Consider the following 23,888-nt stretch of genomic DNA (forward strand, 5'->3'; position numbering starts at 1 on the left):
CCTGTCTGTATGCCTGGAGCTCGGCCTCGGCCTCTCAAACAGGGAGACGGGACCACGACGGGATGAGAGGAGCTGCAGCCAACATTCCCCCCAACGGGAACCCTAATCTCAGTGGCACTGCTCAGCTACATCACAGGGAACGAGACCAGCCTGCAAACAGGAGCCTTTACCTGGGAGTGAGGAAGGCGGGATCCCTGCAGCCGCGGTCCCCACCGCAGAGGGTCTCCGGGGACAGCTCCGCCTCACTGCCCTCGCCATAGTCCTCGAAGTGCTCCTCACCACCTATAACCGCGACCACGGACTGGCCCTGCAGGTGGGACCTGCGGAGGCAAAGGAGAGTCAGCTGCCGCCTCGGGACCGAGGACCCCAGAGCTGCGGATGTGACCCGAGCCTCTGTTCGGAGCCCACGGCGACCACACGTGTGAGTGGCGCCTATTCCTGCAGTCATGCTGGGAAAGACAAACTCAGGTGACTGACTTTGCCCATGGACTCCGCCTGGCCCAACCGACCCAACACCACCACGTCCGTAACCAAAGCTTCACGGTCTGTGTCCTCCAGTCACCAGGTGCCCTGGAGCCTAGGGTTCACTGCACCCCAGCTCCCGCAGACACTCCTGGCCGGGGCCGGACCCCCTCCTCACCACAGCCCCCCACCCCAGAACCCATGAGCAGGCACTGGAGCTGCCCCTTGGGGGGCCCAGGGGTCACGGAGGCCGTCCGTCCTCTGCCCAGACCCACAGCCACACACACGCAGCTTGGGCTCCACCGTGACCCAGCCGGGGGCTCAGGATCTCAGCCATCTCTGAAGAGCACCCTGAGTCTGCCTGCCACCTGCCAGCCACTGAAGCCAAGAAGAAGGGATTCCTCTCGACAGCCGCCTGATCACACAGAGCTGCTTTCTGTTTCTCCAGACGAGCTGCTTGTGTGTGCACGTGCCCAGACCCGGGACAGGAAGCTGCCTGCATGGCGAGAGGGACCCTGCCCAGCCTCCGCGGGTTGGATCCGGGTGCTCGGGGCAGCGAGCGGCCAGGCGCATGTCCCCACATCAGAGGGGATGTGCACCTCGTGATGGGGGCCTGGGGCAGGCCGCGAGCGCGGCATACACCACGACAACAAGAAGACAGGTGACCTCAGCTCAGATCGGCATCCTGTCGCCGATTCAGGTACGTCTCACACTGAGGCTCACACGATGTCAGTGCGTCCTGACAGCAAGTCACTGCTTAGGCAGCACAACAGACCAAGGCTGGAAAGTTTCAGAGAAAATCGAAGACCTCATAATGGTTTCCTGGGTTTGGCATTTCTCCAGCTTTGGTTACTTAACCCAGATGGAATTAAACGAACTTACCTGATTACCTTAAAAACACTGGTTAGGAAGCTGCGCTAAGGCAGTGCCCCAGCCCCACGTGCTGCATCGTAACCCTCTCTCCCCAGCCCCTGAGGAGTCGCGCAGGCTCTGTCCTCACACACGGGGCTCGGCCCGAGGCCCCCACAGCTGTCCCTCTGGCCCCAGCAGAACCGAGAGCCCACTGTGCACACCTGACCGCCCCCCACCAGATGGCCACCCCCACCATGGCAAGCCAAAGAAGACTCCAGTAAATGCAGCAATAAACTATGTTCGAAGATTGGGAAGCCCATACTTCAAGATGCTGGTTCTGTCAAATAACCTGTGGACCCAGCACACGCCTGCCCAGCCCAGCAGGTGCCCTCCCCAGAGACTGGCAAGCCGAGTCTGGGATCCACATGGACGCACCAAGGCCAAAGCAGCAGACAGCCCTGGAGAGGGGGCTGGAAGCGCAGACGCCGGAACCACGCGGTGCTGACCCACGCAGGGCACACACAGCTAAGCAGGCCGGCCAGCACAGCACACACACTCGGCCACCGCGGGGGCCAGCGAGCAAAGAGAAAGCTTCAAACCGAGCCTGAGCCAATGGACGTCCTGATGCCTCTGTCTCCCGAGGATGGGAGATGTGACCCCTGCCTCACAGCACACACAGGAGATGCAGGGCTGAGAACAGTGGCAAAACAATAAAGTTTTCAAACAAGTGCAAGTACCACTGCAGTGATGTGGAGTGAGCAGAGACTGAAACAGCACAGGCAGCCAACCACAGACACACCAGATGCCTCGGAGAATGAGAAGCTACCCCGAACAAGTGGCGGGGGGAACATGCTTGCAGCACACCTGGACAGAGGGGACCCCTGAGACACAGCAAGGGCTCCAACCACTGAGGCCAGAGGACCTGGGAGGCCAGGTCTACCCAGGCCTGTCTGCACGAGACAACTGACACGGAACTGAGGAGCAGCACCCGCTCACTGTCCCATTTCTTGCGGACCAGCCTGCAGAGCCCGGCTGTCAACAAAGGGGCACCAGCCTGCAGGGGAGAGGGTCTCCACCAGGCAGCATGCCAGCAAGGCATCACCCATCAGGCTCCTGTGAGACCTAGGTGAGGACCGGCCATTCTGCGCCAGGACAGGACATGGAGAAGCAGACGATGCCAGGAGCTGCCAGGATGGAGCAGCCAGAGCCTGCGGGCAGCTGGCTGGCAGGGAGCCACCCAACGCTGCCTGAGACCATCCGACCCACAGTAACCCCTATAGCCGAGACCGAGCCCCAGGCACAGCCGGATCCGCGAAGACAAAGCCTGCACAGAAAGACATGACGCTTACATGAAGCAGCTTCATCCAGGAAACCTAAACTGCACGCTGCCCCGGAGCCCAGGGCCCACTGACAGGAAATGAAGGAGCTGCACACATTCCCACGGTGCGGCTGACAACAAGGACAACCCCCCGGTGCCTCTGGACCAGGTGAGGACGTGCCCCGAAGAGCGCATCTCTCTCTGTGTCATGAGAGGCAAGACCGTGACGACAAAGCCCTGACTGCCAAGCGAATCCCCCCACAACTGCGCGTGAGCACCCAACGGGCGGCCTCGCGGCCTCTCCGGAGGGCCTCCGCAGGCTCGGGCTCCGCCGGGACTCCCCAAGGGCCCTGTGACCCTGCCGGCCGGGCAGGCGGTGGGAACGCACCTGCCGGGCAGCAGCAGCAGGGCACCGTGCCCGGGCTCCTCAGCGGCGTCCAGGCACTCGGGTGGCACCAGCGTGCCCGTGTCCTCGTCCGTGAAGGTCTCACACTCGCTGTAGGTGCTCTCGGAGCCCATGTACGCGCTGTCCGTCACCTCGTTGGCCTAGGAGAGACGCCCAGAGTCAGTCCCGGCCGCGGAAGGGGCCCGCGACGGGGAGCGTCCATGAGATGACCCTCCTGCACTTCCAAGCAGAAACAGTGGCTCACGGCAGACTTTAGAAAAAGTTAGTAGTGTATGTAAACATGCCTCAAGCAGACACAAGTGTCCCAGCATCCCAGGGTACACACCGGGAGAGCCGGCGGCCCTTTGTGGCCCCCGGCACTGGAATGACCCACCCTGTTAACAAACGTCCAACAGTCTAAGGACATGCCTTTTTCAATTTAAAAGTCCCCACCAACGACTACTACGTATGTGCAGACTACTGCTCTGAAATTCAATTACGTGGTCTAACCTCAAAATCTGAATTCATCAACTGTTGGATCAATCACACTCACTGGTTAAGGGCTGCTTTCCCACTAAACACACCCGTGTTTTCACTCCTTTGGACCCAGCACCAAGTAGGTATCTGCAGACCGTCCAAATGAACTTACAGCCAGTACACACGTTGCCTTCACTTCGTAACCTCAGCTTTAATTGAGGGTCAACTGGTTAGCAAAGCAGCCAAGCTTTCACGCTGGTTAACGATGGACAAATGAGAGAGATTTCAGAGAAGAGGCTGGAGAGGCTGCACTTTGTCCTTGGGCTCTGCCACGAGATTTGGTGGGGGGCAGAGGGCCCCGCATGGCTGCCCCCACACCCATGCCCAGTGGAGACCAGGTCCGGCCTCGTCTGCCATCCACCAGTCATGTGATCCGTCCACCAGCCGTGTAGCTGGTGAGCATCCAAGCGGCGCCGCCTCGAGGAGAGAACAGGGACTAGACGCAGCTTTCCCGAGGTCACCACCTCTCAGAATGTGGCCGTCACAAGGGCAGATGCGGGACAGCCTGAAAGGGGGCCTGTGTGCCAGCTGGTACAGGGCAGCGTGAGACGGGGAAGGCCCGGGGTCCCCACTGCAGGCCTTTCTCGACGCTCCTGTTCCCATACTTCTCCAAGTCCCAGGCGACTATGTAATCCACAGAGTGCTCACTTCAAAACCGAAACCAGGACTCCCTTCAAGAGCCCCCACTGTGCTTCTCATGACCACTGAGTGACTGGCTCCGGGCTGAGCCTGCAGGCAGGCACGGCGGTGTTGAGGCTGGACCCACTGCCCGGGCCCAAGGGACAGCTGCCCGGGGCCCTTTTCACCCCCCACTCACCCTCGACCGGAAGCAGGTGGGCCCACACACCTGAGACATGGGCTTCCCGCAGGGACAGAGTGTGACTCGAGGCCAGCACCCCAGCACAGGCTCCTCTGGGCAGCAGAGCCCCGGTCCTCACAGGCAGCTGGGTGCGCAGAAGCGGGGTGGGCTTGGTGCGCAGGCCTGACCTCCCCCGCAGTCGTGGCTGCAGCCTGAGTGAGCCTTCCTACTGGGGCTCTGCAGGACAGCTTAGGATGGAAGTCACCCCCCTCCCCTGCCGGTGCAGGAAGACCAGGCAGACGCTAATCCCAGCTGCCAGACAGAGAGGAGCACTCGCCCACCTTCCACGCTCCTTCCCACAGGAGGACCAGCCCCTAGGGCCCAGAGCGGCCCCTGGGCAGGAGGCCCTGGGGCTTCCGGAGGACCCAGGGTGAAATCTGAGGGGGGCTGAGGGGGCCAGGAGGACAAGGCAGCTGGTCTCTCCCTGGAGTCAGGCTGCCCTGAATAAGCGTCACAAGCCGGATGTTTTCCAGGGAGGGCTGGTGAATCTGCCCTTAGGAGGCAGAAGCTGTGTGGGGTGGCCCTGCAAGAGCACAGAGGGGCTCGGAGTCCTTCCTCCACAGCCTTGGTGCTGCCAGACGGGCCTTGCTTCGCCAGCTCACCCTCTAAGCCACCAAAGAAACGACCATAAACTACTCGTCAGGATGAGTTCAAGGAAATCACAGTGCGCCTGAGAACGCTTGGCTGTTTCCTCACCAGGTAACAAACGCGGTGGGCAGGGAGCTTGCACGCACCGCCCCCAGCGAGGAGCTCCGGGGCGGCCAGGCCTGCCCAAGGCCCCGCCATCCGGCCACGGTCCCTTTGAGGGGAACCGGCGGCCGGGCCAAGCGTGGCCGGGGCCCTGCCTTCTCTTACCCTCAGACACCCGCCCGGCTGGCCGGCTCCACACAGCAGCTCCAGGAAAGGCGCGTGTGCAGACGGCCTTCCCATGAAACTGGGTGCCGGCACTCCGTCCAGCCGGCCAGCAGCTCCAGCGGCCTCCTACTGGCCGGGCGTGCGGAGGTTCTGTCTGTCCACCTGAGGGTCCATCACAGCCTCAGCAGTTGTTTAACCCGCTCCCAGACGCGCTCCGCTGGCTGGCAAGGGGGCAAAGTTCAGGAAACGCTTGCTGGGCTTTTAACAAACATTTCTCAAAACAGAGAGGCTTTTGTTCTTGCTCTTCTAGCCCTTCTGATAAGAGTTTGTACAAAAAGCCCATTTCCCCATCTTCTTATAAGGTTGGGAGTGGGAGGAGGAGGGAGCCAGAGTAGGCACAGCAGAGCCCACTCCTATCTTCCCGTACTCAGAGTACTCATTGCCAGTCCAGATAGGGGTCCAGCCCCTCCTGCGCCCCCTCCTGTGGGCAGAGTCCTCCACCAGCTGCTCTCTGCCTCAAGGGCTCAGATTCACACCCACAGCCGCCTTCTCCATCACAGAACCTCAGCAACAACCTGCACTCAGCCCCCGTCCCTTCTTAGAAACTCCACATCAGAAATTTTCTTCTGGGGAATTCTCTGGGGGCACTTTCACTGTCAAGGACACAGTTTCAGATCCTGGTTGGGGAACGATTAATAAGATCCCGCAAGCCACATGGTGAGGCAAAATACAAAAACAAAGAAACACCTTTCTCCTGGGAGCTCTGCTACAAGCTGGGGCCACACGGGTGCTTGGGGAAACGCTGGGAGCCACAGACCCCGTCACAGGCAGGAGAGGCCCCCCCGTCACAGGCAGGAGAGGCCCTGGGAGGGGCCCTCAGTGTTACACCCAGGGCACCCCTGACCAGCACTGCTGGACCCCACCAGAACATCAACAAAAGGCAGGGGGTCTCCAAATGTGGTACTGGACGGTAATACACATCATCTTCACTCATATTCTTACAGGACTTATTAGGCTTACACGATTCAAAAGTTTAGCGGGAAAAAAAAAAAACCCAGCTCTCTACAAGTCTTTGCTGCTGCTACTGCTGCTAAGTCGATTCAGTCGTGTCCGACTCTGTGCGACCCCATAGACTGCAGCCCACCAGGCTCCCCCGTCCCTGGGATTCTCCAGGCAAGAACACTGGAGTGAGTTGCCATTTCCTTCTCCAATGCATGAAAGTGAAAAGTGAAAGTGAAGTCGCTCAGTAGAGTCTGACTCTGTGCGACCCCATGGACTGCAGCCCACCAGGCTCCCCTGCCCATGGGATTTCCCAGGCAAGAGTACTGGAGTGGGTTGCCATTGCCTTCTCCGCTACAAGTCTCTGTATAGCACCTAATTCGACTCCTCTCAAAATCACATCTAAAACCTTAAAAAGCAAAAAACACATGGAGGAACCTTTAAGGCCCGAAGCTGCGGATTCAACCAAGTCTACGAAAGCGTGAAAGGGCAGAACTATGGAGACAGTACAAGTTCAGAGGTCTCTGGTGCTGGTGGGAGGAAGGGACGAACCTGGGGGGCAGAGAGGATTCTTAAAGCAGTGAAACTGCAACTATTAAGACCTACAGATCCTGCACTGCCAAGATGGAGCCCTGATGGAACCCTGCGCTTCGTCGGTAACAACGTACCTATACGGGTTCCCTTCACAACAAGTGGGAGATGTTCAGGGCAGGGACAGTGTGTGTGGAGGGAGGCCAGGGTGGAGGAGGGTGAACCGGGAACTCCCTGTTACTATCTGCTTCATCTTCTGTAAACCTAAAACTGCTAGAAAAAAACGAAGCGTATTATTTTTTTGAAACAACAACAAAAACTTAAAATATTCCCTCCTTGTTGAAAACAAATTATGATCCAAACACCTGAGCAGCAGTCCTGCTGCATTTTGTCAGGCTCCCACCCGCACCTTCTGAAGGTGATGAGCCCCAGGCGGGGCTGGCCTGCCCAGGAGTCAAAGCACCACCACGGAGGGAGGGTCGCACCTGTGGCCTGCAAGGGGTCCACCCTGCAGAGAAAAGGGGGCCGGGGGCCGGACAACACTCCAAGGCTGCTCCATCAGGCTCCAGGAGGCAGCCCCAGGGTTGACGCCTTTTACAATCTGGATCACAGAAGTCATTCTAGTTCCCTGGGGCATCCGATTTCCATAAACCAGAGGCTGGAAGCAACAGGAATGTATTCCCCCATAGATCTGGAGGCAGAAGTTGGAAGCGAAGGTGTCAGCAGGGCTGAATTCCTCCTGAAGCTCCTGTGGAGGCCATGTTCCTCCAGCTCTGCCCCGTCCTCATACCGCCTTCTTCCAGTGAGCCCTCTCCCTTTCTCTTCCAAGGACCCTGGTCACTGGAGTCAGGGCCCACCCTACCTAGCATAATGAGCTCTGCAAAGATCTCGTCTCCAAATACGGTGACTTTCATGGCTTCCGGTGGACTTTTGGGGGCTACGATTCAACCCACGATGCCCATGTACACATAAAATACAAAGAATCAACAGAGCACTCTAACTGAGATACCAGAGAAGAACAGAACGGAAGACACTGATGGCAAAGCATACTCTGGGGTGTCAACAGGCAGGAGAGGTCAGCTGCTGGCCAACCAGGTAAGCGACCAGGGTTCCCTGGACGTTCAAAGACAAGCAGCCTCTCCCGGCCCAAGCTGCTGTGCTGGGAGGCTCCAGGTGTTTTGGTCTTCCAGGGCCTTCCCCGACTCGCTACCCCAGGGTCCAGGACTGATGGTGGGCTGGACAGCTGACGTGTCCGGGCCTGCACACCCTCCCTGTCCGACCACGCCGCCCCTCACAGCCAGCACTCGTGCCTGCGGGCACCTGGTCCCCACGCAGCACGACTGGCCCGGCTCCCCCAGTCACAGCCAGAACGAAGATACCAGTCGCTACTGAGTGGGGATGCACGGCAGGCGGTTCCTGTCCTCAGGGGCTCAGGCCTGGCTGGGGCTCTGGGACAGAGCTGTGAGGGCTTAACAGCTGCGGGTGGCCTGGAGGCCCAGGCTGGCAGGAAGTGCACCTGTACCATTGAGGGCCAGTTTCTCAGAGCAGGGAAACAAGACACCGAGACTCCGTGGAGGGCAGGGGTCCTGTGGGCCGTCAGCACTCCGAGGGGCTCTCACTTGCCAAGGAGCCAACGCCCAGAGGGTCAGGGCATGGCCTCAGTCCCACCCTCTCCCTACACCCCACCCTGGGCAACAGCAGGCTGAGGGGCTGCCACAGCTGTGTTTTTTAAAAAGGAAATTCCTCGGGAATTCCCTGGTGGTCCAGTGGTTAAGACTCCAGGCTTCCGATGCAGGGGGCATGGGTTCGACCCCTGGTAAGGGAACGAAGGTTCCCACGTGCTGTGTGGCCAAAACAGAAAAAAAACTGCACATGGAGCCACCAGGGCCCTCCCAGCCTCTGCCCCCACCACCCCGGTGATGAAGCTGTCTGGTCTCCTCTGTGGCTCCACTCACACACCTTCTCCCCACATTGCACGCGTGCTCAGTTGCTCACTCGTGTCCGACTCTGTGACCCCGTGGACTATAGCCAGTCAGGCTCACCCACCCATGGGACTCTCTAAGCAAGAATACTGGAGGGGGTTGTCATTTCCTTCTCCAGGGGATCTTTCCCACCCAGGAGTCAAACCAGAGTTTCCTACTAATTAGATACAGCTAATCCTGCATTCGGAGAAGGCGATGGCACCCCACTCCAGTACTCTTGCCTGGAAAATCCCATGGACGGAGGAGCTTGGTAGGCTGCAGTCCATGGGGTCGAGAAGAGTGGAACTCGACTGAGCGACTTCACTTTCACTTTTCACTTTCATGCACTGGGGAAGGAAATAGCACCCTACTCCAATATTCTTGCCTGGAGAATCCCAGGGACTGGGGAGCCTGGTGGGCTGCCGTCTATGGGGTCGCACAGAGTCAGACACGACTGAAGCGACTTAGCTAATCCTGCACTGGCAGGTAGATTTTTTCCCACTGAGCCATCTGGGACGCCCTCCTGGGGGCAGGGGCTGAAGGCAGCAAGATGTAAGTCAAGCGTCCCCAGGCCCATTTTCTGGGTCTAGGGACGTTTTTGATAAAACAAGGCCCTCACCACACATCCCAGTGGCCTGGCAGAAGGGCCCAGCAATGACACAGGAGAGCCTGCCCCTGCTGACCCCAGGCCCCAGGGGCCCTCCTGCCATCAGCCTCAGGTGCAAAGCGTGGAGAGCAGACCCCTGCTGACCACTGGGCAGTCACAGTGCCCCCTGCCTGCCCTGCACGGCGCTCCCCAGGGGCCAGCAAGTGACACAGGGTTTAGGGTACACAAGGCAGGGGGTGTGTGTCCATCAGACTCCCTCTCCGCTCTCCCAGGAAAACCACTTGCCTCAAAGGTCACGAAGTCATCGAACTCCTCAGGGCAGGCAGGCAGCTCCTCGTCGGGGGCAGGTGTGACACTGCATAGCGGGCTGTCGGGATCTGCAGGAGAGAGGAGACGGCTCAGCGGCAGCCCCAGGCACCCCCATGGTGTCACAGGGACAGGCACACGGGGCGGGCACGGGTAGGGCCAGAGTGGCTGTGGGAGGCATGGGCGGGAGGCCGCAGGCAGTGCAGCCCCTGGAGCCTTGGCTTCGTGCCAGCTCTGGTGGAGGGGGGGCCTGAATGGCAAGAGGGTCCTTCCTCACAGAGTTTCTGTGCTGTAAGGAGAAGGTGGAGGACACGGAGCTCTGCGGTGCTCTCCAGCTCGAGAAGGAACGAGATGCCATTCTCCCTTTCCATTAGTTCATTTATTTACTTATTTATTTTAGCCGCACCGTGTGGCTTCGGGATCAGGTCTCCAATCAGGGAGCGAACCTGGGCCCTTGGCACCGAGAGCACAGGGCCCTACCCGTGGGACCACCAGGGAAGCCCCGGACGCCGTATTTTCCTGCGAGGGTCGGGTCAAGAGGTAACGTCTGTCCAGCGTGCCAGACTCGCACGGCTTTCATTTCCCCTTTTTTTACTTTATCGTCTACAACATGTTTTATTTTATAATGAGTCTCAAGGAAACTCCATCACATCACGCTGGGTTACACTGATGTCAGCAGAGACCCCACTTCTCAGACAGGATCCCACAGCAGCGACCCTCCTGAAGGAAACGCCCTGTCCCCTGCCCCCAGCCTCTGAGCAGCCCAAGCCTGTTCCAAGGAGCAGGCACGACACCCTTGTTTCTGCAGCTGCCCTGCAGAGACATCCCGACATCATGACAAACATCTACCTGGTCTTTGTCCCCGTTCCGGCACAGAGCTCCGAGAACCCGGGATTTCATGAGTGGAGGATGAGAGGAGCTTCTTTTGTGCATAACAAGCCCCTTCAACCTCACCTGGGTTTACACCACTCAGGTGACTCTCAGAGGATGGGGGCTGGTTGCCAGGGGACCCTACACCCCACCCCTGACCTCTGACCTCCTGGGACAAGGAGGGAGTGGAGACACAGGTAATCTCCCAAGGTCAGGGGTTAACCAGTCCCACCAATGGAACGGAGCCTCCACTCACATCCTGGACGGAGGGGGTCAGGGAATTTGGGCTGGGAGCACCCACAGGAGCCAGGAGGGTGGCACGGCCCAGACGCCCCCACGTCAGGCCCTGCCCAGCGGACGGACCCGGTGCCCCGCTGCTCACAAATCAACAGGGACCGGGCAGCAAAGCACCTGCCAGGGCTCTGAGCCATTCTAGCAAGCATGAGCCCAGGAAGGGCTGTGGGGACTTGGGCCTACGGTCAGGCCAGGGGGAAGGCAGGGCCGCCGGCACCCGCAGGGGCCTGTGCTCACTCTGGGCGGTGGCTATCGGAGAGCTGCTCCTGAGGAAAACCCACACGCAGGGCGTCGAAGCTGTGAGCACAACACAGGTGCCAGCAGTAACTGTCCACACGCGCCAGGCCCGTGATGAGTGTGTGTCACGTGACCCGGACGCCCCTGAGGCCAACTGCACCAGCCAGCCCCTGACATGCCTGGGCAAGGATGCTGGGACGTCAGCACCAGCCTCCTGGGTCAGGGGACGCTCTTCTCCAGCATCTGGACCTAAGTCATCAGCCCGCAGCTAGGCTCTGAGGTCCGTGGCCTGGGGTCGCTGGACCGCCTGGGGAGGGGCCCTTGGCACAGAGCAGTGACAGGACCACGGTGCCACTGCTTTCAGAGCCCTCAGGCTGAGCGGAACAGTCACGCTCCCCTCGACAGCCTGGCAGAGTCGAGCGTCTACAGGTCCAGTCACTGAGGCGTACTGAGGCATCCCCGCCAACTCAAGGCCCAGCACCCTTGGGGCTCCCGTCAGAAGAACCGAGGCACGTCCGCTGCTGCTGCTTGTGCCGTCTTCCCAAGAGAGTCACCAGCTGTGGTGGCACCTCGGAGTGTGGCGGACTGGACCCAGGGCCTGCGCTGGCCGGCCTCCAGCCCCCGGGCCCCGTGTGGAGGCCTGGTCTCCAGAGCAGGTGACCAGCGGCAGAACCACAGCAAGAGGGTTTCCATGGACCGGGGAGGGAGAGGACCGCTTCCCAGCACAAAGCTAGAAAAGGCTAGGCTGACACTGCCTGTCTTCTCACTTTCAAATGTTAAGTCTTGCTTGCACTTTCAAAAACCAAACAGAGGATCTAAAACTTTCAGAACACAGCCAGTCATGAAGCCACGGTGGACGTGGACTCAGATTCCAGAGATAGGTGCTGCCCCCGAGGTGGAGGGGATGTGAATGCAGTGGGAGTTTCTACAAGCTGGATGGGAACTCAATATGGTTCTTTATCAGTTTTCTCTACAGAACTAAAACAAGTCTCCATCAGAGCCTGGTGGGGGGACGAGCTAAGCAGTGGCCCATTTGGAACACCCTCCTCAATCTCATTCTATTCCTGAAACGAGGCCTGTGGCGAGGACAGCAAACTCCTGTGCTTTTCTGCAAAACTGGGTCAGTACATGGAGTCAGCGCTCCGTGCCGGCCACAGGCCGCACGTCTGACAGACGCGCCCACAGCCGTGGCAGCCCCGGCAGGCGCGCGGGCAGGACGGCCTGGGGTGAACTCTGGCTGAACACAGGCCGGGCGAGCACACTCTCCGTCTCCCTGTGAGTTAACAATTTCAAAAGCGTCTCTGACCTGCTTTTATTCTATTTTTATTTTCACTCTCCATTCCCAACAAAAGCTAAATGATGACGTCAGATTACCAAAGAAGCAAGGAAAAGCAGGCGGAGTTCCTTGGTGGCCCAATGGATTCTCCACGGTTCTACGGCCGGAACCCAAGTTCAACCTCTGATCGGGGAACTGAGATCCCAAAAGCCACTCAGCCAAACAAATAAAGGAACAGCAGGGCCCACAGCCTGACCCGCCCAGAAGGTCCCCACAGGCAAGGACGGCGTCCCCACCAGCGCGGCCCCCGGAGGCCTGGCCCTGGCTCGCTCCGGGAGCTGAAGTGCTGGCCGCTCCCACACCTCCTGAACAGCTGGGACCACTCTGGCCGCTCCCGCCCAGTCACGGGTCTTTCAGGAGCACATTCGGACTCCTGAGGTCCAGGGTGGGGGCCTCGCAAGTCACGAGCCCCCAGGAATTCCTACAGCAGAACTTGCTCCCTTTCTCGTCACCCGTGGGCCATCAGAGCAGAGCAACAGAATCGTGGACAGGGCTCAGAGAGAGCCCCAGAGCCACACAGAAGGCTCAGGCACCGTCGCTCGCTGGCCACTGTTTGGGGCTCCTCCCTGCCCACGCAGTGGAAGCCCCAGCTGGAAGGCGTGGAGATGCCAAGCTCCTCCCAGCCCCTTTGACCCTTGGCCCGGGGAACCATGATGCATCACCCCTATCGGTAAATTACAGGACGCATCCCGCCCATAGGCGGGGCCGGTGCCTGGTGGGCAGTGGCTGCTCCTTGGTCACCCACAGTGGGCTTGAGGAGTGGACTGACCTCCCACGCGAGGCTGGGAGATGAACCGGGCCACAGGCCAAGAATGGCCAGCGGGTGCTAAACAGGGCCGTGTCCCTCAAGTCTCCCGAGCTCCAGGACGTCTGCCCTGGGCCCATAGGGCAGCGTGGTGCTGGTCTCCAGTCACCTGAGTGCTCAGCTCTTTAATCACTGCGACTACGCACACACTGGCCCCGCTGGCTGAGCCCCTCCAGAAGCAGGCTTCCCCTGCGCTGCACCTTGTTTTTCCTGGCACGAGCGCCCGTTTTCTGGTGTCCCGGGCTTGACCGCATGCTCCCACCGCCTTCCCACCCCTAGACCCTCAGACTAGCTGCAAAGGCTTCTCCCGTGACCCACCAGTCCTGGAGCCGACTCCCGTCACCTTCAACTTACAGCCAACATGTCCCGTGGGAGTGAAGGCAAAAAGAAGCTGCTGGAGACAAACACCAACAGGACCACCGCCCTCTAGGACACATGACCTCCCCACTGATCCCAGGACCCCAGGGACCAAGCCCAACCAGCAGCTGCAGCCCTGTACACAGAGACTCCTCACCCCGCGTGCGGGGCTCCAACGAGGGGCACGCGTGAATCTGGGCACACTGCACAGGTCCCAGAGCCCTGACAACGCGTCCCAGACTTGGACCTGATGTCACTAGGAGGTTCATTATCAGGGCCCCACACTGCAGAGACTGTTGCCCATCACGTGGGGGGCAGACACTGGAGACAGACTGCTGCCACTGCCTGGGGGTGGACAGGTAAAGCACCTAGGCACACAAGCGAGCACAGCTCACACTAGGGAGCCCTGACATGCAGCGGCACCTGTGGGTAGCGAGCGTTACAGGTGGGTAAAGCCGACGCTGCAGCACAGCTGACGGTGTGTTTATGAGAAGCCCACAGCGGCCAGGCTGACGTGTGCTGATGGAGACCAGCTGAGGAGGCGAGGCGGGAGGGCAGGGTCTCAGCAGGCTGGCAGAGAATTGTCCGGGGGCGGGGAAAGCTCTGAGCAGGGGTCTGCACCCCCCGTGGGAGGATGTCACCATTCACAGAAGGGCTCACTGAAGATCTGTGCACTTCTCTAAAGGAGAATTTGTACCCCAAAGGAGACTGCAAACCACTACCAAACTCTGGGTAATGACACACACAGGACCCGGTGACTGGGGGAGTGCGTGGTGGTGAACTGACCTAAAACCCATCCCACTGAAACAAAGAGATGGACAGGTGGACAGGTGGACATGCGACGCTGCCTGCAGACTGCGGACAGCAAATACATGGTGGGGGGTGTTCACTGTGGGTCTTGCGATGTTTTTGTATGTTTGGTTTCCATGAAGACTTCCGGGGGCAGCAGACGCACGTCCAACACCACGGATGAGTAGCTGAGCCAGGGGACCCTGGAGGGCGGGCCATGAGGGGCAAAGATGGGGGCGGGGGCCTGAAGCTCAGCAGGGGAGCTGGGACTGGGGGTCGCTAACAGGGAGGCAGAGGGGAGGGAACGAGGAAGGGGTGGGCAACTCACCTCCATTCCTGATCGCCTCAATCCCCCGGTAGAAGTCTTCGAAGCTAATCACGCCGAGCCCACTGGGATCCAAGTACCTCGTGAGGTCCGTCACCTGCAACAGCCAAGCGAGCAGGTTACCCGAGCTGTCACTCTGCATGTGGCCGTCCCCACGCTCAGAGGAGCAGCCAGCTTACGAGGGGCGGCGCTGAGGAGTCGGGCCGTCTGGTACTCTGACAGGACTGCCAGCCACAGCTCCAGCCAGGGCCTGGGCCTCCTCTGGGCAGGCGCCGCCAACAGGGCCCAGGACCACGACCCGCAGCCCGAGACCCCGCGCGCAGGCCGCCGCCGCGCTTCCTGGGTGCACTGCCGTCCCAGCACAACTGCAGCCAATCACACAGCAGAGGCCAGCGCTGCCACAGGCCTCCCAGCAGACACCTCGGTAAAGGGACCCCAGCAAGCAGACGGCGGACATCAGAAATGACAAAGAAGCAGGACGATGCACACGTGACACTCCAGAGAATGAAAGTCCCCTAAAAGAAGGCAAGTTTGTTTCGAAGTATAAACTGGATTTCATCAAAATTTAATACTTTTGCTTTTTAAAACACACCATTAGACAACACTGCCAATCAATTATCTTCCAGGAAAAATTCATCAGACAGACACTGGGACTTTCCTGGTGCTAAAGTGGTTGAGAATCTAACTTTTAATTCGGGGAACACAAGTTTGATCCCTGGTCCAGCAACTAAGATCCCACACGCCTCAGGGCAACTAAGCCGGAGGGCTGCTGCTAGAGAGACGTCCACAGGCCACAGCGAGGACCCAGAGCAGCCGAAATAAACAAGACAAAACCATACTTAGGAAAAGTTCCCTAGAATTAAAAAATAGCTTTTAACGACATAATTGTTTTTTCCTTGAGATTTTACTTTATTATATTATTATTTTTATTGAAGTGGAGTTACCATGTTTCAGGTGCAGATCGAGAGAATATACTGGGTACCTACAAGTATCAACTCCCAACCCTAAACGCCTCACCTAAGACTTACTCCGGTATATTTCTTAGACTTTAAAGGAAAAGGGAAGAAACCCTTTGAATATGCAAAAAACAAGTGATTTATACTTTGGCCACCTGATGTGAAGAGCCAACTCCCTGGAAAAGACCTGATGCTGGGAAAGACTGAAGGCGGGAGGAGAAGGGGATGACAGAGGACGAGATGGTTGGATGGCATCACTGACTCAATGGACAGGAGTTTGAACAAACTCCAGGAGATGGTGAAGGACAGGGAAGACAGGCATGCTGCAGTCCATGGGGTCACAAAGAGCTGGACACAACTTAGTGTCTGAACAACTATGATCAAAGCCACACATGCCAACACTACAGGGGGTGTGACCAGCAAAACCCAATCCAGGGACCCTGACAAACAGGGGACCTGCTGTCTTCAAGAGGAGAAGACTCACTAGGAGACTCAGGAGACACACTGACCTGCCCCACCACTCGGGGACTTCTTGCATCTGACCTCTAATTTTAAAAAATTTTACTCTCATTTAAAAAATAATTACAAACTTGAATACTGACTGATCCAAGACACTGAATACTGACTGAATACTTGATGATGTTAAGGAACGGTGGTTAATCTTTACAGGTAAGACAATGGCATTTCAGTAATTTTCCCAAGTGCACTGCTTTTTGATACACACTTACTGCGCTATCCTGAGGCTAAGGCACACATGTGGTTACACGTGGGGTGGGGGTGGGGGCGGGGGCACCAGGGAGGCACCACACAGCTCTCTCTACTGAACTCTCCCAAATGAAAATAAGAAAGAAAAGGAGAAGACAAGCAAGAAAGAGAGAGGAAAGATGGGGGAGGACAGCGTGGGAAGGCGGAGTTGGTCAGCCAGGGAGAGAGTGGACCTCGGACCACACGGGGCTGCCTGTGGACAGGGCACCCTCAGGGAGGGTGCAGGCCGGGAGGGCATCCGGTGTGCTGAACCCACCCGCCCACGCCACCACAAACACCATTCTGCACAGGGCAGGCTGGGGGCTCTGCCACGTTCAGCCTTCTCCCCCCTGTTGACCTGCAGGGCGGGGACCAGCTCGAGCCAACTGACCCGCAGCCCAGGATCCCCCACCATCCCTCCACCATAGGGCCCACGTGTCCCTGAAATGGTGGCCTGGAAGTCCACTCAGCAGGTGACTTCCTGAAACCACGGAGTCTGAGTCCCCACTCAGTAGCTCACTCAGGCCTTGATGTCTGGGCAGCGCCTTGCTGGGGGCCTGAAATCCACCAGTGCCAATCTGCTTTAGGATTCCTAAGAATTTCAACCATGAAGCTACAACTGGACATAAAGTACCAAGATTTTCCTTAGGAAACATTAACCAGTGCTTTTAAAACAAATGTTAATTATTTACCATGTTAGAATAAGCCCCTGTTGAGTTGAAGTAGGCATTTTCTGAAGTCCACTTTACTTTTCTTCAAAATCTGGAGGATAAATCAATATCCATGGGGCTGATGATTTGGGGGATGGTTCCAATTCTCCAAGGCCAAAGTACTCCATTTGGAGGTTTCAGGGGAAAAAACAAAAACAGGTCTGGAAATTAAGAACCTGCCCTTTCTGCACATAAGAGACAGAAAACCAAGCCCAGCGACGTACACCCTATCCAAGCCACCCAGCACATCCCTGGGCAAACAGACATGGGAAGCCATAGAAACATCCACAAGAGAATGCTACTTTGCACCCAGCTGTAGGCAGACAGACTGGCTCCCACGTGGTTCTTCTAACATGAGAAATTTACTGGCAAATCATACTGCTTCTGCTACAGCTGTGCAGACATGTGTGCGTGCTAAGTCCCTTCAGTCATGTCTGACTCTGTGCGACTCCATGGACTGTAGCTTGCCAAGCTCCACTGTCCATGGGATTCTCCAGGCAAGAATACTGGAGTGCTGTGCCTGTGAATGCTGTGCCTGCCTCCAGGGGATCTTCCCCACTCAGGGATCGGACCTGAGTCTCTCACGTCCCCTGAATTGGCCGGTGGGCTCTTTACCATACGCCGCCTGGGAAGCCCTATGCAGACAGAATCTCAGGAGAGGACACCAGGTCATCTTCCCCACTCACTGCTCCCTCCAGCCACAGAAGCACTGGGAAGCTCCGCCCTCTCTCCTGCCCCTCTGGTTACTGCTGTCCCTGAATCATAACACTGACAGAACAGCCGTCTTACCAGAAGCAGCTCAACCTCAACTAACATTGACAACACTCCAGCCTGCAAAAGCAGAATCCTTCCAAGTGCACATGGAACTTCTCAAGACACAGTGCAGGCTGGACCGTAAAACAAGTTTCAGTCGATTCAGGTCTCAAGACCATTAGGGAATGTAAATCCCACTGCAACGAGGTTCACGTGTGTCTGTATGGCCAGAACGTAAGACGGCTGCACACGCACTCCAGGTGTCTGCAGGGTGTGGAGGAAGGCTGCTGCGACTGGAAAATTTCACAGCCAGTTTGGAAAACTCTGGAGATTCCTCAGGTCAGCCGACTCCTACACACCATCCAGCCATTTCACTTCTAGGTATGCTCAAGAGAAATGAGAGCAGACGAATGCACTCATACATGAAGGGTTACAGACGCCTGATGGGTGACGGCCTATGGAGACAGCCCAGATGTCCATCCACTGAGAATGACCGTAACGTCCACCCATTGAGAATGACCGTCTCTCCAGGGGCATCTCCAGAGCAGCTGCGTGCACACAGCGGCTCTCCCCGCTGCCCAGAACGCCTCTGAGCCGCCCAAGTTGCACCCGGAGGTACCTGGAGGCCACCTGCCTCTGCAGCTGGAGGGGTGACCCTAGATCACCTCTTATGAACCAACTAACCACCCCTGGTTTAAGGGGGAGGGCTTAGAAAATTCTGGAAGGGAAGCATGGTGCTGGTCTCAGATAGAAAGGTCATTCCTCATGCCCTTGAGAGGCGTCTGTGCATAGACGCGAATGCCGCAATGTCGCAAGTCGTGTCCGCAGTGGACGGAGGGCGGCCACTCAGTGCCCAGCTGAAATCATCCACCGGCGGCTCCTCTCGACACACTCCAGGACAGGGGCCTCGGAAGCTGCTGCCCCTGCATCTGTCATCACCGAGGCTCTGAGAGCTCGCTGTCCGCCCAGCTCAACACCAAGAGGATCTTCCTGGTGTGGGAGGTGGGGGTCACGGAGGTCGGGCTCCGGGGCAGGGGCACCTCCAGCCGCTTCAGGGGACGCAGCCGTCCTGACCACATTGTATCTGTTAACAGCTTTACAGACATACAATTCACCAACTTAAAGGGTACAATTCAGTGGTTTCTAGTATATCCATAGAGCTGTCTCTGTGTAATTTTAAAGACAATAAAATATTAAAACGCATGTGAGAACACTCGGGAAAACAGTCGACCTTTATGCAAACATGCTGAAAAGATACAACCATTTACAGGCGTAGTAGAGGATACATCTGCTCCTCTCATGCACCCCGTTAATCAGGGCGAAGAGGGGGCACCACTGGAAACAAAGGCCTCCCATTCAACCCTGCATATCAGCCCCCAGGAGCGGTGCTGTGGGCCCCCCAAGAGGCTACCAAAGGGTCCCCCACTCGGCTCTCCTCTGACCAGGGACGACCAGGCCCTGCTCCCGGCCATGTGAGGGGCAGCGTGCCCTCTGGCCTAACCGGCAGCTCTCTGCACAAAACAGAAGGGGAGGCGTCATTCCTTACAGGACACTTCTGGACCCCTAATCCAGGCCCGAGACTAAGGAGGTGGAGAAGCAACGGACAGTTATCAGGCACAGGTGTGCACAGGTACACAGCTTGGAGGCACAGGGCTGTACGCTGGGGCCGGGCAGACCTGCCTCCCTCCCGCCCGCCCACCCTACTCTGTCCAGAAGCCCCTGTCTCTGTTCTACTCCCCACAGTTTATTTTGGGGGTCACTGCCTTCATGTGAAACTAGTGTGCTCCTGGAGGCACTTCCTGGCTTGTCAGGTGTACACGCTGCACCTCAGCCTCCTGTGGTCAAAAAATGTGAATGCCACACCCGCCGGCCCCACCCCAAGTCCAGCCAGGCCCTCTGCAGCGCTCACATCCGGGACAATGTCAGTATTTCCCGCTCTCCAGACGCGTTTCAACGGCCCCACTGCCTTCCGTACCTAATCTCCTCCCCACTTAGTCTCCTTGGTTCCCTGCCTCCAGCGTCTGCACACCTACTGCTCCGTCAGATCCCCAGGCCCGCCCGCACCTCGGTCTCCTCGGGTCCCCTCGCCCGCGCCCTCGTCTCAGCGCCCCTCACCTCAGGGCGGCGCGAGCAGGGTGTGCGGTGCACCCGGAGCCCCCGCCCCTCACCCTCAGCAGCCTGCCTGCCCTAACGCTTTGGGCAGAGGCTGTTTTCACCTCCTGCTCTCTGCTGACAGGATGCACCGAGCTGGCTAGGGACACTTTCCACTCACAGGAAGAGCCTGCCACCTGGAGGCGGTCCGTGTGCTCAGCCTGGCTCCTCAGGTCCAACAACACCAGTCAGTCCCGCGGACCCTTCCCTCTCCCCTCACCTTTCATCTCCTAGTCTCTTTGCCTTTTGAAGAACCTTCTGCCAGGTATTCTTGACTTGATCTTTGCTTCTAATTTCTTACTAAAAAAAAACGCTTTTATTCCATTTTTAACTTCGGAGGGTGTGTTCCAGTTCTCTGAATGTGATACTTTATTTAATCTGACAATATAACTCGTGTCATTTTCCAAGTTTTCTTCTGCTCTTTGCACTGACCCTATTCCCTTCAGGAGCCTTCTGCTTTTCTGTTCTTGGTCTCTGAGTCCTTGACCATCCGTTTATACATAAAAATGGTCACTAAAGAGCCAACAAGCCAGAGTGGCTCAGTGGGGGGCCTGAACACAGGTGCCCCGGGCAGAGACCTGGCTCCAGGACCGGACACTGTGGGGACAGGGTCCTGAGAGGGCTTGGGAATGCAATGCGACAGTCCCATGCGTTCCCTGTTGCAGGCAGCTAGCCACAAGAAGGAAGCCGCTGGGTGGTGAGGGCCACGTGGCTGGACCTGAGGGTGGCCGCTGGGACCCAAGGCCACTGCCTGCCAACTACCTGCCAACTGCTGGGGATCTCAGCCCCACAGCCACCAGGAACTGGACTGTGCCCACCGTGTGAACGAGCACGGTGGAGGACGCCAAGCCCCAGGGCAAGGCTGGGCAGAGGGCATGGCTGGGCAGAGCCCAGGTAGAGGCCACAGGGCTTGCAGGGTCGAGCCAGCGCACAGGGCGCCTCGGGGCGCCCAGGGATGGCCAGGGCGAGTGAGGGCCCTGTGCCAGGAAGGAGGCCAGGGCCCTCCTTCTCCTCCTCAGGAGAGCTCTGAGCACGGGGGCCGCGGCATTTGCCAGGACAGTGCTGTCTGAGCCACAGTCCCGGCAGAGCCACAGGTGAGCCCAAGACCTGGCGGGACGCTGAATGCATCCTGACCACAGAGCCAGCCGGGTGCAGGGTGGACCAGATGTCGGGTGAGAGAGAGAGGTTCTGGCCTGAGTCACTGGACGGCGGGGACTATTACTAAGCTGGGGACACCGTGGTGGCATGAGTCTGAGACATCCGTCTGACATCCTGGCACGCGCCCAGGCCCAGGAGGCGACCAGGCTACAGCTGAAGGGGGCTCGTCAGCAAGTGGACCCTGGAGGGAAGAGGAAGGGGAGCAGCCCTGGCCTCCAGCCCGGGTGAGGACTCACAGGAGCAGAAGCTGCGCAGAACTTCAGGCCGCGCAGGGCAGCTCAGGTAACACAGGATCACCGAGCCGCGGAACTGGAACCAGTGCAGTGGGGCAGATTCTGTGGCTGCGCCCACACTGACCTGGGAACAGCGGCTTCACAGAGCCGTCACTTTCCACAGGCATTTCCTGCTCCCGCTCCTCCACCTTCAGAAGGGCAGCGACAGGACGCTCTCACAAGCCTCCAGCTGTGACAGAACCCACATGACAGGAGGCTCCCAGGTGGCTCAGTGGTAAAGAACCTGCCTGCCAGTGCAGGAGACTTAAGAGACATGGGTTCGATCCCTGGGTCAGGAAGATCCAGGAGGAGGGCATGGCAACCCGCTCCAGTATTCTTGCTTGGAGAATCACATGGACAAAGGAGCCTGGCAGGTCACAAAGAGTTGGACACGACTAAAGTGACTTAACACGCATGCATGTCTGCACATCTGTAGCAGAAACAATATGATTTGCTAGTAAATTTCTCCTCTCCCCACACTGGGGGTTTCTACCTGAGCCCCCGACTCCTACAGGAGAACACATTCCCGGAGAGGCTTCCAGGCGCACTCGTCCTGTGGACCAGGCTGCCCGTCCACCATGGAGCCTGTACCCAGCCCAGGATGGTGCACCACTGGGAGGAAGTGGACAAGCATCGAGGAGAAGCCAGGCTCCGCTCTGAGGCCCTCGGCTCTCCTGGCAGAACCGTTTCCCTGTGGGAAACCCAGCACAGGGGCCGACGGTCACGGGGACTCAGGCCTCTGGTCCAGCACCTGACAGGGACAAGGCCTCCAGCACGCACTCCCCATCCCCAGCCCAGCCCAGGGACAGCCATGCCCATGCAGGCTGCGGTGGGGTCTCAGTAGTCCTGTTCTGTTTTGAGATTTCTTTAAACCTAAAAGTGACTCCTAGACTGTGACCTGACCGAGGAGAAGTCTTGAGAGGACTGAAAAACTCCAGGAGCTCTAAAATGCTGGCCATTAAGTCTTGGAGCTGAAAAAAGCTAACTGTAGAACTGGCCTAATGGCCATGATTACCATGATTATCACAGTTTTTTTTTTTTTTTTTTTTTAATTATCAAGAGATCATTCGACTAAGTCAGCACAAAATGAAATTCTTCAGGCTCTCATTCTGTCCACTATCATCCAGTTCACTTCTGTCTTCATCTTCAGCACTTTGCTCTTTAAACGCAGAATGCTAAACCAAAACAAAGACAGTATTTATCCCTTAAAGATACAGACTGATGGGTCCATCTGAAACAAGTTAAGAAGAGCTAATACTACAAAACCAAGGAACTCTACAGACGTAAACTCATAACATTTTACAGCTCCACAGGCGCCCACATCACGGGTTAAGGAACAGAGGCCAGCCAGCCCTCACTGTGACACAGAGGACACACTCCAAAGACAAACCTACTGTCATTAACACTTTCAGTAAGAGAAACATCAGGTCAGATATACTTCTGCGGGGAAACTATGCTGATACACCACTGTTCCTACATCAGATTGGTAATACTTGTTTAGAAGATACTGCAAAAAAAAATCTAAAAAATAGTTTAAGATATATACACGTCTCCCCAGCGATTCCATTCTTAAGACTTTAAACTTAAAGACATAACAAAGACTGCACAGGAAGATTCAGCTAGGAGAAAGCTTATAAAAGCAGAAAAATTAAAACCTAAAATACTAAAGACAGGATTAATCGAATAAGTTTAGAACATTCAATCATGTGGTCAAAAAATAGGCACTAAAACCACGTTGGAAGCAAGTCTACTGACACTGAGATTCCGATAAAACAGACTGACTTAAAATTGTAAGTCAATTGTGACTCTGGTTTTATTAGTATTTCTCTCTCTCATAGAAACAATGATTTAAAGCCTGGAAGGTTGAAATGATTCACAACGCCAGATAGGATTTTTGTTTTCTCCTTTATTTGCATGTTTTCATTTATGTAAATGAACATTATCTTGCTACTGCTTTAAGGGCAATACCAACCTGAGAACAGGTTCTTGCTTCAGGCGTCACAAATGCGAAGACCCCTCCCACGAGAAAGTTCTCAGCGCTAAAGAGAAAACCAAATGTTCCTCCAAATGGGGATTAAGGCCCAAGAAGCAGTGCTTCTCTCAAAACTCCTCAGAGGGCAGGCTCCTCGAAGGCGGTTTTTAAAAATAAAATCACCGAGAGGAACATGTCTGGCGACTGAGGCCCTTCTCTCCTCACCAGCCAGTGAATCAACGGTGATAAGGACAGACTGTCTCATAAAAGGGCCTTTTGTTTGCCACAGCAAAAAGTCAGTCCCGGATTTTAGTAAAGTAGACCAACCCACCCAGCTTCATTCCAGCTTTAATTCAAGCTGGAATGCAACACAACCGCAAATGAGCGGAAAAAGGAGAGGGGCGAAGGAGGGCGGAGGGGGCGGCCCCTGCCCCAGCCTGAGAAGCAGTGGTGGAGCCCAGAGGGTCCCTCCAGCCCCACAGACGCA

General features: G+C 57.2%; 1 protein-coding gene across 2 annotated transcripts in view; it reads right to left on the reverse strand.

Annotated features, from left to right (window-relative positions):
- The window catches only part of RAB11FIP3 (RAB11 family interacting protein 3), a 59,502-nt gene that overhangs the window by 17,083 nt on the left and 18,531 nt on the right, over nucleotides 1-23,888 (reverse strand). The window contains exons 2-5 of one of the 2 annotated variants that reach the window (XM_027527740.1): nucleotides 14,689-14,782; nucleotides 9,652-9,743; nucleotides 3,021-3,178; nucleotides 171-320 (exon numbers count right to left, since the gene is read on the reverse strand). In XM_027527740.1, coding sequence (XP_027383541.1) covers nucleotides 171-320; nucleotides 3,021-3,178; nucleotides 9,652-9,743; nucleotides 14,689-14,782 — 494 coding nt within the window. Of the gene's footprint in view, nucleotides 1-170; nucleotides 321-3,020; nucleotides 3,179-5,268; nucleotides 5,376-9,651; nucleotides 9,744-14,688; nucleotides 14,783-23,888 lie in introns of those variants that run through there. The other variant, XM_027527741.1, reaches the window with a different exon arrangement.

This window comes from Bos indicus x Bos taurus, chromosome 25 (assembly GCF_003369695.1).
Source record: "Bos indicus x Bos taurus breed Angus x Brahman F1 hybrid chromosome 25, Bos_hybrid_MaternalHap_v2.0, whole genome shotgun sequence".
NCBI lineage: Eukaryota > Metazoa > Chordata > Mammalia > Artiodactyla > Bovidae > Bos > Bos indicus x Bos taurus.